The sequence below is a fragment of the Manduca sexta genome, chromosome 10, assembly GCF_014839805.1.
Source record: "Manduca sexta isolate Smith_Timp_Sample1 chromosome 10, JHU_Msex_v1.0, whole genome shotgun sequence".
In the NCBI taxonomy this organism is placed as follows: domain Eukaryota; kingdom Metazoa; phylum Arthropoda; class Insecta; order Lepidoptera; family Sphingidae; genus Manduca; species Manduca sexta.
Window position 1 is genome coordinate 6,531,540 of NC_051124.1, and position 20,030 is coordinate 6,551,569.

General features: G+C 34.0%; 1 protein-coding gene across 3 annotated transcripts in view; it reads left to right on the top strand.

Moving 5' to 3' along the window:
- Window positions 1-20,030, top strand: part of LOC115455785 (cytochrome b5 reductase 4) — a 64,319-nt gene that overhangs the window by 3,302 nt on the left and 40,987 nt on the right. For 2 of the 3 annotated variants that reach the window (XM_037437057.1, XM_030184491.2), the window contains exon 2: window positions 7,861-8,191. In XM_037437057.1, coding sequence (XP_037292954.1) covers window positions 7,867-8,191 — 325 coding nt within the window. In that variant the 5' untranslated portion in view covers window positions 7,861-7,866. Of the gene's footprint in view, window positions 1-7,860; window positions 8,192-14,411; window positions 14,819-20,030 lie in introns of those variants that run through there. The other variant, XM_030184493.2, reaches the window with a different exon arrangement.

The following is a 20,030-nucleotide window of genomic DNA, read 5'->3' on the forward strand; positions in this document are numbered from 1 at the left end:
TTCTGATGCAGACACTGAATATGCTTTTAATTTTAGCTATGCCTGTAGAGTAATAATTTGTAAACAAATAGTTTTTGTTTGTCACTAGCCTTGCACATTATATGTGTCACAATGTTGTGCATTATTTTATGAGTTATTGTAACAGGCCTTATGGATTCAGATTCTTCTTTCGCTCTATGTTTAGAATAGCATACAAGAAAAAGGAAAACAATTTAGTTATTGACTTCTAAGTTTTCTTTGTATATGATTTTTTTCCTGCCCATTTATTATTTCAGATTGATGTAATAGACACAAAAATTGTACTATTTGTAACTAATTATTAATTTTGAAATAAAACAATTTTACGGATTTTATCTTGGATATTTATATTATTACTTTCTCCCAATGTTTCAAAGACTGCCTTCATGGTTACGGGGCAGACTGAATGAAGGCTGCAGTCTTCATTTATTTCAAACATTTGTTTAAACAGTAGTAATCATAATGATTGATTTGTTTTGGTGAATGCTTAACTTGGTATTCAATGGTGACAGACAAAAAATAATATATAGGTTATTATAAATGTTTTTGAAGACCTGACAAAACACTTATGTTGGTAGTTCTAGTGATAATAAAATATTAAAAATAAAATTAAACATTTTTTTTTTTTAATCTTTATTTAAGGAGCTTGGTCGAAAATTAAACATTATTTTTATATTTCCAGGTACATTGAATTATGTTGACAAAGAGTGTATTCAACAAAGTAATGGGTATGATTGTGGGATCCATGTCATCTGCAATGCTGAGAGAATTGCTGAACATGCCTTTAACCATGGTGAAGTGGGCACATGTGACTTGCTAGCTAAAATATACCCTAGTGCCAAAAGGAAAGAAATTGCTGCCATTATCAATAATCTCGCAAGCTCCACATAATTTTGTATAATACATGAATGGATCTTGTTTTTATTTTGTTTTATTAGGCTGATTAAATTTTATTATCATTATCTAGTGGTTTATATACTTTAAAGTATTCTAAATTCTATTGTGCATTGAGAAACCAATTTTTTGTGCACGGAAATAGGGATATTATATGCACCTACATTACAATTTGTATGATGGAATCAATTTATTGTAGACAATAGTCTAACCCCTTTATTCATAAACGTTTTTTATCTAAGGACGGAGTAAAGCTGTGATAACAAGCTTGTTTCTCAGTGCAAAACGGCACTGAGAAACAGACATAGGGCCGTTGTGATTGGCTATTATTATTGTATCTCAATATTAGCCAATCACAACGGCCCTATGTCTACGCACTGAGAAGACTGTCATGCCGGCAGCACTGAGAAACAGACTTGTTATCACAGCTCTACTCGGTCGTTAGATAAAAAACGTCTATGAATAAGGGGGTTAGATTTCAGAATTTAATGATATATCTATATTAACTTAAGGCGATACCTCAAGGTCCATTTTCATACATTTTGTTTCACCTTTAATCTGGGTAACTAAACAAGTATTGGCAAGTAAAGAATTTAAATTCACGTCAATCATGGATATTTCTGCCTTTAAAATTTCGTCATATTAAATTTTAAAGGCCGAAATATCCATGCATATTAATTATTTTTACGTTTTTCTTTCAACTGCGAGAACTAATCACTAACTAGACGTGAATTTAAATTCTTTACTTGCCAATACTTGTTTAGTTACCCAGATTAAAGGTGAAACAAAATGTATGAAAAATGGACCTTAAGCTATAACCTTAAGGTGGTAAATAGCATTTACTTTTAACAGAACATCGAGCATTCGCTGTTTTGAAATTTTATCGGACCGCACTTCGATAACGATGTTCGATGTTTTGTTACAACCCGGTTTTTAAAAACCGACAAGTGCGTTGGAGTAACGATTTATCGAGCAAAGGCACGAGCGCGGCCGATGCGGAATGGAGACGCAAAGTTACAGGTTAGGTAATGGCGACTCGCCTTAAGCCTTCCGTCTTAGTCCAACATTCGCAGGAATGGAATTTACATGGAAATGCTTTTTGAAATCGAGGTTCTGCCTTTATTGTACCATTCGTAAGAACGTTACATTACATTGATATAGCATATGATCTAGTCTATACTCACCTTTAAATGCAAACTTTGCTACTACGACTTAAAATGAATTTTCATCAAATAGCGAACCTATAAAGAAAATTAGGTAATATCTGATGCCTATCTTTCATTCTACTTAAAATAAATTGGTATCTACAATGTCTAAAAACATGCAGACCGTTATCTACTTCGTAACTCTAATTTAGTATTCCAAACCCACTTGTGGAAAACGTTTCTAAGGTTATTCGTTAACTTGAAATTACTTTCTACAAGTTGAAAAAATTTCAAGACTATTCAAGGAAAAGTGCTCTTGGCGCACACACTGAAATCTTACTTTGAAGGTTTATTTTACAGATAACATTGAAGTTCTTTACGTCAATGTAGTTGAAAATCTGGGTTTCCAATAAGACTACAAAAAGTAATAGTAATCTAGGGAATTGTTAGTCATGGTGTGGTTGCAGAGCATCTGCAATCATCTGTAGTGTGCTTGAGTGTTCTGTGGGCGTAAACCGCTAAGCAATCCCAAGGAGGAATTAATAAATAACTAGCTTTAAACCACTGACCTCCAGTTTTGTGCATTTAAAAATTGCACTGTATTTCACGTACAATTTTAACAAATTAAATAATACGTAAGTACTATATAATACAAGGTACCTACGCACTTAGTATAATATGAATTATATGTGTAAGTCGGTTCTAATTCGAAGATATAAACTGTCACGGCCTTAATATTTTTTCAGCGTAGAACGATGCGTCATCGGAACCGACGTAAAATTGTCTTTCTACTATGTTTCTGTAATAGGGTTCGACAGGGTCCCGTGGCTTATTATGAAAAGTAGAATTTTATTAATAACGCATTTATCTGTTTTAAGCGATTACCATAGGTGAGGTTTATATGAAATACTTTCTACTGTAAAATGCACAAATTTCAAGTTTATACTTATGTACCGCCATATAAAGGTACGCCACTTCAAAGTGTAATTTCATCTGACTGATTGATCATCAAAGCTTACTTACCGGTGACCTAAATCCCGAAATTCAGCACGAAAGGAATGTATGGCGGAATTAGAGTAATAAATCTGATCTAACGTAATTTGCAGAAACCGCGAAACGGATTTGGATTAAACTTAGCACAAATTTTATAGAACCTTAATTTACATGTAGGTCATTTGTTTTAAAATATATAATGAAACTTTTATTACCACTTTTTTGTATGTGAGCGAAGCCGCGAGCGTCTCCTAATAATCAATTACGTAATTAAAATATCCTGTACATTTTTTTTTATTCTTTTGAATGATGAGACGAGCTTGCTATTTGCTTGATGGTAAGCGATACGACCGCCCAAAAACGGTAGAAACTCCATCGAACAACTTGAATTATAAAGTATTGTTTGGTATTTCACTGCTCTCGCCATGCTGAGACATGAGATGTTATATCTCGTCATGTCCAGTAATTGCACTGGCAACAGTGTCCTTCAAACAGGAACACAGCAGTGACTACCCATTGCTGCTTGGCGGCAGAAATAGACATTGCGGTGGTTTACACGTTGTAGTTATCACTACACGTACAAACTACAAAACTACAAATGTATAAATATACAGCGTATGTAAAACTTTCAGGTCAACACTCAACTCGCACTTGACCGGGTTTTTTAACGACGCCTGCTTTCTAGCAAGCCTCCGTTCAGTAATTAAGCGGTAAATGACGCAGCGATTTGAATTTTGGTTTAACCGGCGGCGAGTGAACGTTATTTTATATTTTCTTAGCATCTTGACAACCGGTTCAGCCCTCGACACCGACAGCTGCACCGTAAATCTTTTTATCTTCCTTAAAACAATTGCTGAAACATCTTAGTATTTTTTTGACAGATTTTATAGGCACAACCTTGTGTTTGGAAGCCTAGTACCTTACTATACGCATCACGTAGGTAGGTACTACTCGCACGTCATGCGTAACTATAGTACCTACCTATTACGTTCTTTCTTCCATAGTTTCCATAGTCCAGTTTAGATAAAAATAAACTTAAAATTTGAACACTTACAGTATGTAAACACATAGCAGCTTCAATACAGTTTTAAAGTAGGTGTCCGTGAGTTAATTAGTATGACGCTTGTCTCCAGTGCATTGAGTTCAACTCAATTAATGGGCAATCTGAAACTGGGATCGACTTCGTCTCGCCGTAGATTGTGGTTGCGTGTAGCTACGAAGTGGCCTCATAGGTTATGAGATTCCTGTGACCTGTGAGATTAGATGGCTGAGCGGTACTATGGGTTGTACGTCCATGTTAATTTAAATGTGTACTGCAATAGAGGCTATTAAAACGTTTCATATTTTGTATCTTTATAAATTGTGATTAGTGGCTTTACTACTTTGCCCGCGGCTTCGCCCGCGTGGAAATCTATGTCACAAACTTTTTCCCGCGCAAATCCCGACCCACGAGATTTTTTACAACCACGCGACCTCTTCAACATTAATCGTTATATTTCAGTCATTTTATACACAAACGTAGTGTACTGTTAATCTAAATCTTTCTCAAGAATTGCACTATCTTTTAGTAAGAATCGTACAAAAATCCGTTCAGTAGATTTTGAGAAAATCTATCACATAGAGACAGATAGCTTTTGGGGCCTTTATTTTATAATATGTATAGATTGGTCTGATAGCTTGGTAGGCGAGGCTATCGTTAACTATAATAGCAAATGATACGCAAATTAAATAGTAAAACTCAACAACACTGTACCTTGTTCTGTAAATCGTCACAGCCATTACGTCTATACAGCAGTACAAACTATATTAATTATTAACGTTTCTTAGAAATCTGTCGTGTTTTCATTACCTTAGTTTACAATGGAGTAGATTTTATCGGCGAAAATACAGCACATTACCATTACGTTATTTACTTTGAATATATATTTGGCAAATGAAGAGTTAAAAAACTGTTTACCTATAAATCCGTCTGAGTAGCCGTCTGGTTAATATCAGCTATTTACAATTAATTAAACAGTAAACGGGTGCGTATTACTGTAGTTTAAATGATATTTCTCTAACCTATCCGTGGAGTAACGAATTAAATATAATAATAATAATTTTTAACGTAATGTCTTTATTTTTAGTACATATATAGTTAAAAATAAATGACCAGACAAATGTTTGTCACATATAATACAGTTGGTAATTTCATGAACGGAACTAAATAATATTTTTTGTTGAGTTTTTATTGCAATAAACGACATTATTATTTAATTACCTGTTAATTAAATTATTATTACTTATGTAATTTTAATCCGACCGTTAAACTAAAAAATGGTGATTCTTTCTAAAATTATGTGTGTGTTATTTATAAATCACCGCTTGGTTTAACGGTGAAGGAAAACATCGTGAAGAAACTTGTACACATGAGAAGTTCTCTATAAGAATTTTGAAAGTATATGGAATATGCCAACCCGCAGTAGACCAGTGTGGTGAAATGTGGCCTTAACCCTCTCTATAGTATAGGAGGCCCGTCCCTAGCAGTGGGTCAGTATATAATATAGGGCTTTTTGTATTGTGATTTTCAAACACAAATGCGACACGATTCTGCCCGCTTGGTTTCTCCTAAAATCCAAGCCGGGCGTATTGTTTCCACATACCCATTACCCATAGATATACTCATAAAAACAAACACACATCACGCATTCATCTCCGAAGGGGTATGCAAAGGCGCAACTAGAACACATACTATATACTCACAGCATGACTAATATTATAATTATTGACGTCCATGTGTGCCTACGTGGTGCATAAGGGATTCCTTGCCTTGTCAATCTGCCAGTAGGCGTATGCACTTAGTGTGATACTAGATATTACACAACATAAAGTAAGCCGTTAATTGCCTCTGAGGCTGGACTTAGGACTTCCTAAGAGATACACACATAGACACGATTTTTTTCAAATAGAAATATGTACGCTACTTCAAACAGCATGGTGCTACAAATCTTATCATTTAAAGAACTGCTTCCACGTAATTAGTACCGTAAAAATGTGGAAAAATAAAAAATATACATTAATCGAATGTTTTCCGAATTTGTCAACCGATATGAACGAGCCGAAAATGCTTTAACGCATTCATTTTGTAGCGGAATGTATTACACAATCTTTTTCACACGGCGCTATTTACACGCGTTTATTGAATGACCGAACACGATTATGTGGCTAGCGATACAATATGTTTACATGCTTATAGGGAATAGTTTAGTTGTTTGCCAATAACACAAATTTATCAAGATATGAGTAGAGCCGTCTAGAGAGAGTGCTATCACTCTCTCTAGACGGCTCTATAGCCACGCTATGAATATATTTGAATATATACGACCGATGAATCGGGTTAATACCAGCTGAAAACCGAACCGGAATGACAGCTTCTTGTTATGTTTCGTTGGTGCCTGAGATTTTCGGAAACGCAAACACCCTCTCTTTCTTACCTGTTACTTTCCTCTAAGACTGGCAACACTGGAGGATTGGTGAACACTTAACATCTGGTGCCCCTCTTACTTATACTAGTATACGTCATACGACATTCGCCAACCTAAACAAAAAATAAATTTAATTAAAAACTTATGTTACTTTCCAACCATGGGCGTAGCTATTGTAAGGATGGGAAGGTGCCCACCCTAGAAATAGCCTCCCGCTTAGTGAGTCTAACAAAGAACTGGCGTGGTGCCGGCCTTTCTTTGAATTCAACTTTTTCTTTGCTCGCGCCAGGTAACTCCCCTAAAGAAAATTCCTAGCTACGCCAATGTTTTCAACTTGTAAATTTTTAACTCGCTCTGCATCTTGAGTGAAACAAGTATTGCCAAACTAAATCCGCTTTTATACTTATGTAGAAATCACCAGCGTTAAATAAAATACAACACAAGGGTGGATAAGTTTATAGCCATATAAAAAGTACGAAATTCTTTTGCCACACTAATGTAATTTTGTGTGAACATCCCGCTCTTTATACGTTTGAAATCGATTACTGGAAATAATTTGTGGCTGTCATACCAACCCGGTTTGAATGATAATATTTCTGTTAATAATAGGCTAACTACTTTGTTCATTTATTTGCACTGTTTTACAGATATTTTACAAAAGTCATTGAATTCATGATAATTCAAATTTTGCAAAAAATAATTACGAAAACTATAAGTGAAGTAACTAAGATGTGATAGTTTATAATCTATGAAACCTCTATTGTTACTAAGATTTTAAAACAATTCGTCCTCCGGGTTTCCGTCGACACACTTTTCTCTGTTGTGTATACTTTAAAAAGCTTCATATTATATTGTAATTTATATAGTAAATAATCCAGAATTAATTCATGTAATTGAGTTCAGAGATACTTTAAAATAAAACGAAGCTAATAATTCATATGTATAACAAAGTATAAGCTCGAGTCAGTGTTGACTATATTCCTAAAGTAAATAAGTAGTTAAATCTAATTATACGGGACCAGTTATTATTTATTTAAATCTATATCTATGTACGTTATTCGTAGATCTTAAATGTATTAACCAACTGATAGCTTCATCTATGTGTTTACCCTTGAGTAGATTAAAGAAACAAAAGTAAACGATACATCATAATAACTAAGTCCAACAATAAACATTCTTTAAAGATAATAATCATGTTACTTTCAAATAAAACTACAGTCTATAGATTTATTTATAACTCCTAAAATAACTCAATGACTATAAACGAAGCAGCACCCATTTTTCATTTCGACCGGTTGAAATTTAAGCGGGCTTTCAATGTTCTGACGTATCTCTATTTTTTACAGAGCATCATGGCTGACTCGCTGGAAAGCGAACAAACAACCTCGGCGAGAAGTAATTCACTTAAAATATCCCTTCCAACAGTTATGTGCACCTCTGAACCCCCAGAAAAATCTGATATACTTTGTAAAACAAATTCCTTTGTGTCATCTGAGTCTAAGTTATCTCTTCCGTCAAATTTGGGCACTCCGACGTCACCATTAAGGCTTTCTTCCCCTTTGTCACTACCGACATCTCCACTTAATAATACTTCACAACAAAATAACAGCCCTTTAAGAAATAATAAGCCCCAAGAAGATGGCGTGAAAACTCTCATAAATGCTGGATCTGCGACAGGTATGTAATCTTAATATAAACATTAAGCAAAAAAATATTTATTACTAGATTTTACTCGCGGCACCCCGCGTGATAAAGGATCTCGGGATAAAATGGAGCATATATTTTAAGTTAGACCGCTAGCAATACATCAGTACAAACTGCATTCAATTCCATGCATAAGTTTTCGCGTAATGCGTGTACACACATACAGACAGACAAATATTTTACTAACTGATATTTTGGCTTTTGTTGTTTTAAAATATTTTTTCTTTAATATCTATAATGTACAGATATCGGCTTGTTTTAATATACCTATTATATAGATTGGCTCATTCTTTAAGACTACTCGGTTTACAATATATCTCAAGGATATCCTATACAAAGTCCACAATTTTAATAATGCAAAGTAATTTTCCATTACATGTCTCGAGACGTATCTCGAAGTAAACAAATTTCTTCCCGACGAACATCTGTTTACATTCACATTCGCAAATTTTTCAATAAACAACAAAATAATTTGTATGACAGAAGGTATGGTTGCAGGGTAGTAAAAGAGCAGTTGAAGATAATTTTCAGTAACAACTCTTTAGCTGTTGTTTCGTAGTAGATGTGGAGTTGTGATTATAGTTTTGGTAACAAAGTTTAAAAATTTTAAAGAAATTGCAGTAAATAAACAAGGATCAATATATTTCGGTATGTATCTTATTTTATCAATAGCTAGCTTTTGCACGCGGCATCGTCTGCGTGAAATAGTTTTCCAGGATAAAAAATAGTCTTAAATCCTTCTTTATGGTTTCAGTTTATTCCTCACAATATTTCAATAAAATCGATTGAGTTGTATAATTGTGGGAGCGTAACATTCAGGGCAGTTATTTTCGCATTCATACTATATGAGCTTTTGTTCGCGGTTTCGCCCAAGTTGTTTCCAAGATAAAGCCGCGCTATATATTTTCCCGGCATAAAAGTACCCAGTGAACTTCTCAAGGTCTTAAACTATCTCCATACCAAATTTCATCGAAATCAGCTTAGCGATTTAAGATAACAAACAAACAGACAGAGTCACTTTCGCATTTATAAGTATGGATATTCATTAATAAAGATAACATACATTTAGTCACGTAATTGTATCGTTGAAATAAAATGATTACATTCTTATATTTAAAATATTTATTATCTTTTTACTGACGATATTTCACACCTACATCATCACTTATTTCGGTGTACAATTTTACTAAAGATTAGGTCCCGGTCGAGTTCAATCTCAAGGTTTCAATAAGATTCTTTTCTCGATATAAATTGGAATGTCTTATTACATACTTATGTACCTACTTAAGGACATTAATTATAAGTCGTTGAAATTGTATTTGAAATTTCTGTATTACTGCCGAGAAAGTCTTTGGTAACTCAAAACTGACTACATCGTAGAATTATTTAAACACGTAAAAATGTTCAGAATATTCTTCTTTTACAAGAAATGCTTAAATACAAAAAAACTTTAACAAAATATTTTTATTACGTACAAGATATCAAATATCAAGCCTTAACTTATCAAATAGGTGACTATTTTTGTTAATATCTCTGTCAGTGGTCTTTGTAGCGATTAGCGACCTGCGCGGTATCATATTGGGACCCATCTTCTTCTATGGCTCAGAAGCTCTTTATCAAAATGGCGTCGTGGATTTCTCGAAATGTCCATAGCGTAAATAGCGAGTGGCATTGTTCGCTTGAAACTACGTAGTGAACATAAATCATATATTTACTCCACGAACTACTAAATTAAAATACTAAATTGCAAAATAACGTGATATACTTAATGTAAAGTAACGATATCAATGGATATATTATTTTATCAATGTCACAAGTGACTTGATTATTTTTTCTGACTACATTATCTCATTTTATATTTTTTATGGTTCCGTACATTAAAAGAAACTCTTATAGCCGAGATAAAATCAATCTCAAGTCAACGGGGCCAAAAATTGTGACCATTTATGTCGCATATTTTGCGATTTCTTAAGGGAGTCAAACCAACAGGATACTTCCCGTTGACCTAGAATCATGAAATTTATATCTAACTGAATATGTAATTTAACGAAAAAATCTAAAAACCATAAATATCTACTTTAACAACAAAGTAAAAGCGAATTTATTATTCCAACTTATTATTTGCGATTACTGCAATAACCGTCTAGAGAACGGAAAGGTTAGACAAGTTTGAACTTCATTATATAAGTATATTGAACTTCATTATAAGCGGCGATAGCCTAGTTGGGTGTGGAACGGACTGCCAAGACGAATGTCCGCAGGTTCAAATCCCAAGGGCACTCACCTCTGATTTTTCTAAAATCATGTGTGTATTCATTGTGAATTTATCGTTCGCTTTGACGGTGAAGGAAAACATCGTGAGGAAACCTGCACATCTGAGAAGTTCTCTATAGGAATTTCGAAGGTGTGTGAAGTCTACCAATCCGCACTAGGCCGGCGTGGTGGACTAAGGCCTAATCCCTCTCAGTAGTAGATGAGGCCCGTGCTCAGCAGTGGGCAAGTATATAATACAGGGCTGATATTATTATATATAGGTATATAATTATTAGATACTTTACCTAACTTGTTTGTACGAAACCCTCGGTGCGCGAGTGCCATCTCGCACTTGTCCGGTTTTTTAATCAGATGCGGGATGCTTAGCAGACGCCCTGTCATGTCACTATTTTCATCCAGTTCATCTTAACATCGTACTCGTAATTACGCCTTTTTACGTTTTCCATATTTATCTCTCCCCACTACTGAATTCCGGGAAATAATAATACTGAGTATATAATAATAATACATATAACAAGATCAGCCCTGTATTATATACTGTCCCGCTTCTGGGCACGGGCCTGTTCTACCATGAGAGGAACTAGGCCTTAGTCCACCACGCTGGCCTAGTGTGGTTTGGTAGACATCACACGCCCTCGAAAAATTTCTATAGAGAACTCAGACAAGAAGGTTTCCTCACGATGTTTTCCTTCACCGTTTAATCAAGCGATAATTTACAAAGAATACACACATCATTTTAGAAAAATAGAGTGGTGTGCCCTTGGGATTTGTACCTGAGGACATTCGTCTCAGCAGTACGTTACATACATAACTAAGCTATCCGCTTCCTGCTTCCCGCTTCTGAGTATATAAAGTACATAATTATTCATTAACGAGATAATATATTTAATACCTAATTTGCATTTGTATATTTTGCAAAATGTGACTTAGCTCCATGCATATATTGTGTCTACACCACCCCTGTGGTCATACGTATTTATTTAGTTTATTATTTTTGTCCAGATCTTTTTTAAATGTGTAATGAGAATTTCCCTACTAATGTGCCTAAATATAAATGTTATTTTTTTATTATAAGTTAGGACAAAGGCCGCTAAATGGAATCCGATTAAATATGACACAGATAGACTAAGCTTTGGATTAATACTATTATATAGGCTACCTTTCTGTGAAATTGCAGTGGGTCTTAAATTGTAATCTAGGAAAGCTAATGAAGAATAAAAATCATTTTGTATTTGACTGCAAAATACTGTTTTCTGCATTGAAATCGAAATAGTTTATTTATTTTCTGCCAGTACGCTGTCATACCTCTATCCAATGATTGCGAATGTAAACATATAGTAGGAATGTAAACATGAAATTCTGAAACACAGATTTATAATTTTAGTAGTAACGCGTTGCGTATTAGTGTACCTATACAAAATTATAAGTATGCCTAGGCACGAAACCGCATTTACGTGATACGCGCCATTTCAGCCATGCGCCATTTTGACATTCGTGTCACAGGTATTCAACTGCTAATGCAATAATTAAGATAACATTTTGGATTTCAGTTGATCATCTCGAGTACAGTTGAGATGGCAAATTTTTTCTTCAAATATAGATTTTCTCTTTTTTAATTATAGTAAGTAGAACTAGAGAGCGAAAAAGCGGGTATTACGCTATTTATCAGTGACTAGTTTTATTGCAACATTATTAAATTAAAAGCTAACTTTGGGTGTCGAAAGATTGTATTTTTAAATTAAATTTAGCACTCAGATAGCATTTTGGATTTTAATAATATTTTTTTATCCGCGAAAAGTACCCTTCTAATCCGAACGCCGATATTTATGTGAGTAATGCCATGGGCAAACGTATAAAATGAATTGATTCATTCTAAGAAATGTTTGGCTGATAACCCAAATATTTATATTGATAATAAAGATACAATATGTTGGTAATAATACACTTATCTATTAATATCATTCATAGAATAAATTAGCTACATGAATTCTGATTGTTATCGTCCTTAAATTTATCTAAATTAACGATGTATCGTAGAAACTTTAAAGTAAGTGATTAGAAAGATATATATTGAGTATTTAAATGATTTTCGACAATTCTTGAATTTTTTACACATCTGCCTCGATCTTCAGCCTAAATCATCATTATTGTGTCAATACATATAAAATGAACATGGAACGCTGTGTCAATACTATAAGTCAGCGGCACATATCTGCAATTGTAAAATGGAAAGTGTGTAAAAAATCTGTATAGATTTCAGTTCCAGCAACCCTTTCTTTAAGTTTCCTATACTACTATTTTCTACTAATAAACAGGAAAATACATCCAAATTGCCAAAAATCACAAAGTTCTGTACAAACTATTTACGAATTGTAAAAATCTGTATCCTTTTTCACATCTGTACCATGTGTTAAAAATATGTATTACTGGCAACACTGCGCTATGTACAGGAGTTTAATACTATCACTAAATACCAGTCTTACCGTTTGATATTAAAAATGGAGGTATATTTATCTATCACAGTTAATTCAATTATCGTAGCAGCCGTTCAATATTTAATAATATCAAACATTTTACGAGCTTATTTGGGAACATTTAATATTCATTAACGCGTGTTCGATAGCCACGTTAAAGATATACAAACGTTTTAACAATTAGATTCTACAAAATATGCATTTATTTAATGATTGTTGTTTATTCCCTAAGATAATTTATTTCAAATGACACTTGAATAAGCCATTGTTAATAATCTTGGTTTCAAGAATCACTTTTCATTTATATGTATAAGTAATGAAGAGAATTTTTACAAGGTACTTGAAAAAACATACAGTATATTATTTTATTTCTTATAAGTGGTTTCCCAACCATTCAGTACCTATACTACTAATAATATAGGTATTGGTACGTCAACAATGTATACGAACTTTGGAAAGAGTTCCTGGGTTTTAGAATCCCATATTTAGAACCCAAGTCCGAGACCTTCGCGATTCCTATTTTAAGAATGCCACTAGACCAAGGAATCGTTTTATCGTATTCAATTTCTTATTCCAGTACGACCCACTTTCAATATTATCCAATAAGCTTCGCTTCAAATATTATTCTAATTCCCTAAACTTTCCCTAGCAATATCTCTACCGTCCAATTATTTTTCAATTAGATTTAGCTAAAATAATGTTTTAGAATTCGCACAGAATGATATAAAAAACAGATTTCTTAGAAATCTACAATAGTGCTAGCAGAATTATAGTTAGAAGGCTCCATTGCTTCAACTCGCTCGCCCTTTTAGAATTCTTAACGTGTGACACACACAGATTATTTTTCAATATTCTTTTTAAAGTAACTAATCCTTTTATCAAGACTTGAATCCGACCAAATAACTGATGATATTATTTTTTGGACAAGAAAAAATATATCTATGGAATTCATTTATGATCCTAGTAAATATATCGTCTATAACCAGCGAAACCAACTAGATTGGAGATTCTAACTACATTTTCGTGTACCGTTATACCTTAGATAAAACATACCGCATGTAACTACCAATTAACCTGTAGAGTACACTTTATAGTTTAAAATTACTTTGGGTATGCTGGGAAGTTTTGGAATTAATAGAACATTACTTTGCTCTATAGAAATTACCTAATGGTCTGCGCTTCATATGTTTATTTTCAAAATCCTCTCCAATTTTAGCAATTATTGTAACGGTCATACAAAACAGTCTAAAGTACATTTTAAAGTACATCTAATAAGACATTATTATTATCGCGCAACATTTCGGAATAGGTGTTCGTTATCGTACCCTTCTAATGGTTCCAAAGCGCTCGCCTCGCAATAAACATTGAGGGTTTAGCTTTTTTCAGGACATTGAAAATGAGAGACCCTTTTCGCCTTCATTCATATTCAACCGCAGTTGAGCGCAGAGCGCGGTCGGGGGCGGGCGCGTTCCTGTACTAACTTTCTGGAACACATAACAATGCCGACCGAACTTGATTTGTTTTTCATGCCAAAATGTGGTGTATCAATTGCTCTATTATATTGAAGTGAGACGTGAATATTCAATGTAAATGTTTCATATTATTGAAGTGTTAAAGCAACTTTAGTCATACTTAAACATACAGAGGAAACTTTATTATGGAAATAAAGGTGATAAAGGAATATGTGTTGTTGAACAAAATACGACTGTAACTATTGATCGGTTTAAGTAATTAGCGTTCCGTGGAAAAAAACATTAATATGAAGTTCAAATAGTGAAGAGCGGGATGCCTTGTTGTGGATGCTGGTGGAACGGTAGACAGAGGCATCGACCGCCCGATCCCGAGACATCTGGTTATTTTCTAAATCATATTAAGCAATTTTTATGTTATAGTTGGCATATTTAATTATATTTTTTTATCTGACTTTAAGTTCAGTTTATGTGAAGACTTTGTTTTGACTCATTGGTCACAAGCAGCGTCTTTCGGCGTTAAAGCGGTGAAGTTTCAGGTTCGATTTCCAGACCGGGCAAAATGGATGAGTTTTACGATACTGAAAACTTTCTGATATGTTCTCTCGACCCACACAATTTAGAGAATGGAAATAACGTTGGCTAACCGCGGTTGCTCCATTTGCCTATCCCCTTGGGGTTTTATCCGTGAAGATAATATATTAAGTTGCTAATGCCTCGTTCAGTTGGGAACAATATTGACTCAAACTAATTCTTAAAACAAAAATAGTATCTATTTTTGCTTTTAAGTAATAAGTTGCCTAGAATATAATTTGGATAATTCATCGTTCGACAAAACTTGTTCACTACGAAGGTCATGATAAAGTAGAAACTTTGAGTGTTGTGTAGGGCAATAACCGCCTCATGTAGCGTTGTAAATCGCTTAGACTTGGGCTCTAAAAAGGACAGTAGATGACAAAGAAAAAGGTCATAATACATAAGCAATGTAAAGCAGCTTAAACTTTGACTACTTGATACTTTGTTTGAATTATTAAACAAAGTATCGACTACATGTATGTTACATTACTAATATATATATATATATATGATTTAGCATGACTTTTAGATATTTTCCGAAGTCGTATTCCTACATACACACTAATTCTAGACACAAGCTTAGCCAGCTTAGTTTAGATTATCTTTTGTCCATTTATTTTATTTGATTATTTCTAACGACTCTCGTTTTCAGCTGATTACTTTTTTCTGCAAAACAACTTTCAATCAATTACGTACAATGTACTATATACCATAGAACGTACAGAGAAGTACAAGTTCATCGTAAAAAGATCAAATCCATGCCGCTGTTTTATCAACACAGTTTAAATAAGAAAACAAAAAATATACATTTAGCATTGTTTATACATAGTTATATTGAAACAAGTTTGAATGCTGCAAGTCTTTAATCTATAATCTGAATTCGTGTTTAAGTATTCCTCTCATAGTTTTGTGCCATGCACTTCCCCGTGGCTTTTGTTTCCGACTTGTTAGCGTAGATAAGTCGTGTTAGAAGTTCGGGGAACTGTTTTGCATTTTAGAATGCGCATTTTCATTACTTATATCCGCGTTTCTTATGTATTTTATAGAATAATATTGGTATGCTTTTATTAAGTTTTGCTATTCGTCATTTATGTGTCGATGAGACATACTATTGTCATATGAATTTTGGTGAATTATCGGTTGCTGTAACGGTGAATGAAAACATCACGACGAAACCTGCATACCTGAGAAGTTCTCTGTAGGAATTTTGAGGGTGTGTCAAGTCAACCAACCAGCACTAGGCCAGGGTTGTGGACTAAGGACTTATCCCTATCTGTACTAGAGGAGGCCTGTGCCAGCAATGGGATAGTATATTATAATACAGGGCTCATATTATTATTATATTATTACCTAGTCTTGCCATAAATATTGTAATAAAGAAAAAAGAAAATTGTTAACTGCAAATAACATTTATTACTTTTACAGTGTGTCAGTTTAATACATAAATATAAAACAATTAAAAATATAAAAAGCTTATTCGAAGTGGTCTCCATTGGCTGCAATACAGTCCTTTAAACGATGAGGCCAGTTATCAATAGAAGCACGCACTCTTTCCATGGGAAAATTCTTCACTGCCAATCGTATAGATTGTTTTAGGGACTCAAATTATCATGGCGTTTAGAGCAAGCTGTACTCTCTAAAACTGACCACAAATCATAATCCAGCGGATTAAGATCGGGACTAGACGACGGCCAGTCTTCAGCTCTGATGAAGTCCGAAACGTTCGATTCCAACCAAGACTGCGTGGACCGAGCTTTATGACCCGGCGCCGAGTCTTGCTGGAAGGACCATACTTGGTTATTGAACATGGTGATGTTAAGGGGCTTAACTACCTTCTCAAGAATGGTATCTTGATACACTTGTGCCGATGTTTTGATACCTTTTTCACAAAAATATGGCTCAGTCACTCCTTCGTAGCTAACACCCCACCAAACCATCACTGAAGTCGGATAATGTCCACGTTGCACTCTGTCGACTAATTGGGAAGCTTCCTTAGAGCTTTGAGCATAAATACGGTCATTTTGTTTGTTAAAATGTTGCTCAATTGTAAAAATTTTCTCATCCGTAAACAAAATTTTTCTGTGACCTCCCTTTGCGTACCGCTTCAGTAGTTGTTTCGATTTTACCACCCTATTCTTCTTTAAATTATCAGTTAAGAAATGGCCAGTGCGTCTCTTATAGGCTGCAAGTCCTAAGTCATCTTTTAAAATACGCGACATGGTTCTAGGTGCTATCTTCATTTCCCGAGATAAAATCTTTTGCTTTCGGACAGGATTTCTTCGAATTCTTTCCCTTACTGCTTTGACCACCTTTTTCGTACGAACACTACGTGGACGGCCAGATCTTTTTCTGTCACAAACAGAGGAGGTCTCATTGTACCTATTAATAGCCCGGTACACAAACATTTTACTAATACCAAGTGTATGGAGAGTTTTAAAAATTGCATTTGGCTCCATACCTACTTTGTGTAATGCTATCACAGCGATTCGGTTCTCTTTATCACCCCACACCATTTTAATATCGCAAAATATTTTACAATGTATTGGCGCCAAAATGAGAAAACACAATGAACAATCGTATAAAAATGACAGATTCGAAATTCAAATGTAATATTTTTTTATAATTAAGTGTAACAGTATTTATGGCCAGACTAAGTATATGTAACCAGCTAAGTATCATGTAATGCATAAGCATTCTTATCATCATCATAATTAGGTTGCTATAAGACCCATAATTATTTGGTCTACTGGTTGGATTTTGAAATTCTATCAATAACAAAACGCTACATTATTCCAAATGCGTACTTATAGGCCAATTAGCCGCTAAACAGAATATCCCGCGGGCGCAAAAGCGTTCGGCGTTTAAATCGTGCTTCTGATTTTGATGAAACATTTACTGGACAATCGTAGCTAAATATTTAGTACTCTGACCTAAATCTGATCAGACATACGTCACAGTCAATGACGTTCAACAATAGCACCTTACCGAGTTCGATTTTGTCCAATGTATCTTGCATTCTAATGACATATCGATTGTTTGTTAATTTGTTTTCATTGGGCATCAGTGTGTGGTAGTCAATCGAGAGGTTTGTAGTGTCGTCGATTCTGAAATTCATTATGTTTTGTTGTGTTTTCCCTAAAAATCGTTCGAACGTTTCTACGAGTAATTCTGATGGTAAGTGAAATCTATTTAATCCTGTGAAATTATCGATAGATATATTATATATACTTATATATATATATATATATATATATATATATATATATATATATATATATATATATGAATCCTTAAAATATACATCAATCGATGGCTCCTGAGTAAACTATCGAACCTGGAAAGCTTGCGACATTTACATTTTAGCGTTGTCTAACTACTGTTTACTACCAAACCCATTTAATTCAAAAGTTAATAAACGAAAAACACTTGATTAACAATCATTTGATAACTTTTTTTAATGGGATATAGTAGTACACTGTACCTACATAATTAAACCGTAATAAACGGAATATCGCTATTTTTCCAGATACAAGTTTACTTGGGAGCCATCGAAATGTGTTAAATATTTTGCATTGGATGTGTGTTTTCTTTCTATATTCAGAACATAATATTTGTAAATGCGTGCGAAGTTTTCGCCTGTTTTATAATTAAACGTAGCATTGAGGCAACGAATTTAACTAAAATAAACACACATATATTAAACATAACGATATTGGTATCGACATTCGCCTTGGTGCAATGAGCGGTCTGTTGAACGAGAGGCCGCAGGTTCAATATTTGGTCAACAAATATTTGTTTTGGGGTAAGGTTGTTGTGGAATCGAAAGACCCTCATAGTTTCTGACGTTTACATAAGACTTGTATCTTTGTATGACAAAATTCAAAATTGGGCGTATGAATTTCGAATAGTTATATTATTACTTTATCCACACTATAAACCCACAAGAAAAGTAGTTACATAGTTCGTAATTTGTACACCAATAAAATATATCCATAAAGCAAACTACAGCAAGCATTTTATGTTGAAAATTAATATGGAATGTATGCAATAATAAGGGTTAATATGCATCTAATGACGCATGCTCTTACCGCATCTCGCTCATAAATAATACAATTATTGAGCGAACCTCTATGGTGCGAGGTTATTGGTATAACATCGCGGAAATAGTATTCGTGCCTTTCATAATGATTCATAGTTATTTTTGCGATAGCATAGCTGTAGAACTATTTATATTACTAAAGTAAATACATACAACATAACTAGTACAATGACATCAATAGCTGTTTGTTTCGTACCTCGTTATACGGCCGAGTTGCAATTATAGAAATGTTTTCTGTTTACTCTTATAGTGCACTAGTTCTAAATATTATAAAACATTGATTTATGTTACAATAATATATACCAACTTACCTCTTTATTTTTGGGTAACGATATTGTAATTTTCTAATGGCATAATTCGTGATAACTTTGAATTTCAGTCATACGTGTCTATGTGGATTAACATCGACAACAGAAATACTGTACGGAATGTGACAAAACAAATTTTTGCTCTCAAGCGAAGCGGGCAGGGATAATCTCTCGGAGCAAGTTTATAAGGCCAGTATGTGATGTTTTCCACTACGGAACTGTTGACTCAAACCTTAATCTATTCCAGATCAAATACGACAGGGATCCGAGTTTCGTTTTAAAAGTATGCTTACACGAGCGTTATAGTTGCTTTGAAAAATGAGAATATACGGATAATCAGGAGTAGTTATTTTAAATCGTTTTCCGAAGCCAATACTGGTCAAGAGAAAAAAATCCACAGAGGCGACTGATACAAAGTTATCTTTTGCAATAGAGACCATGTTAATAGATTAAAATAGAGTTTACTTTTGATTACCTACAAAGTGAAAAAAATAAATAAATGGAACTTCCCACTAAAAATCTAACACGCGGTGGTATCCGTTAGCAACATCTACTTTTTCTGTAACAATAAAATTAATTATGTAGATATACATCGGAATTAATTGTATTTTG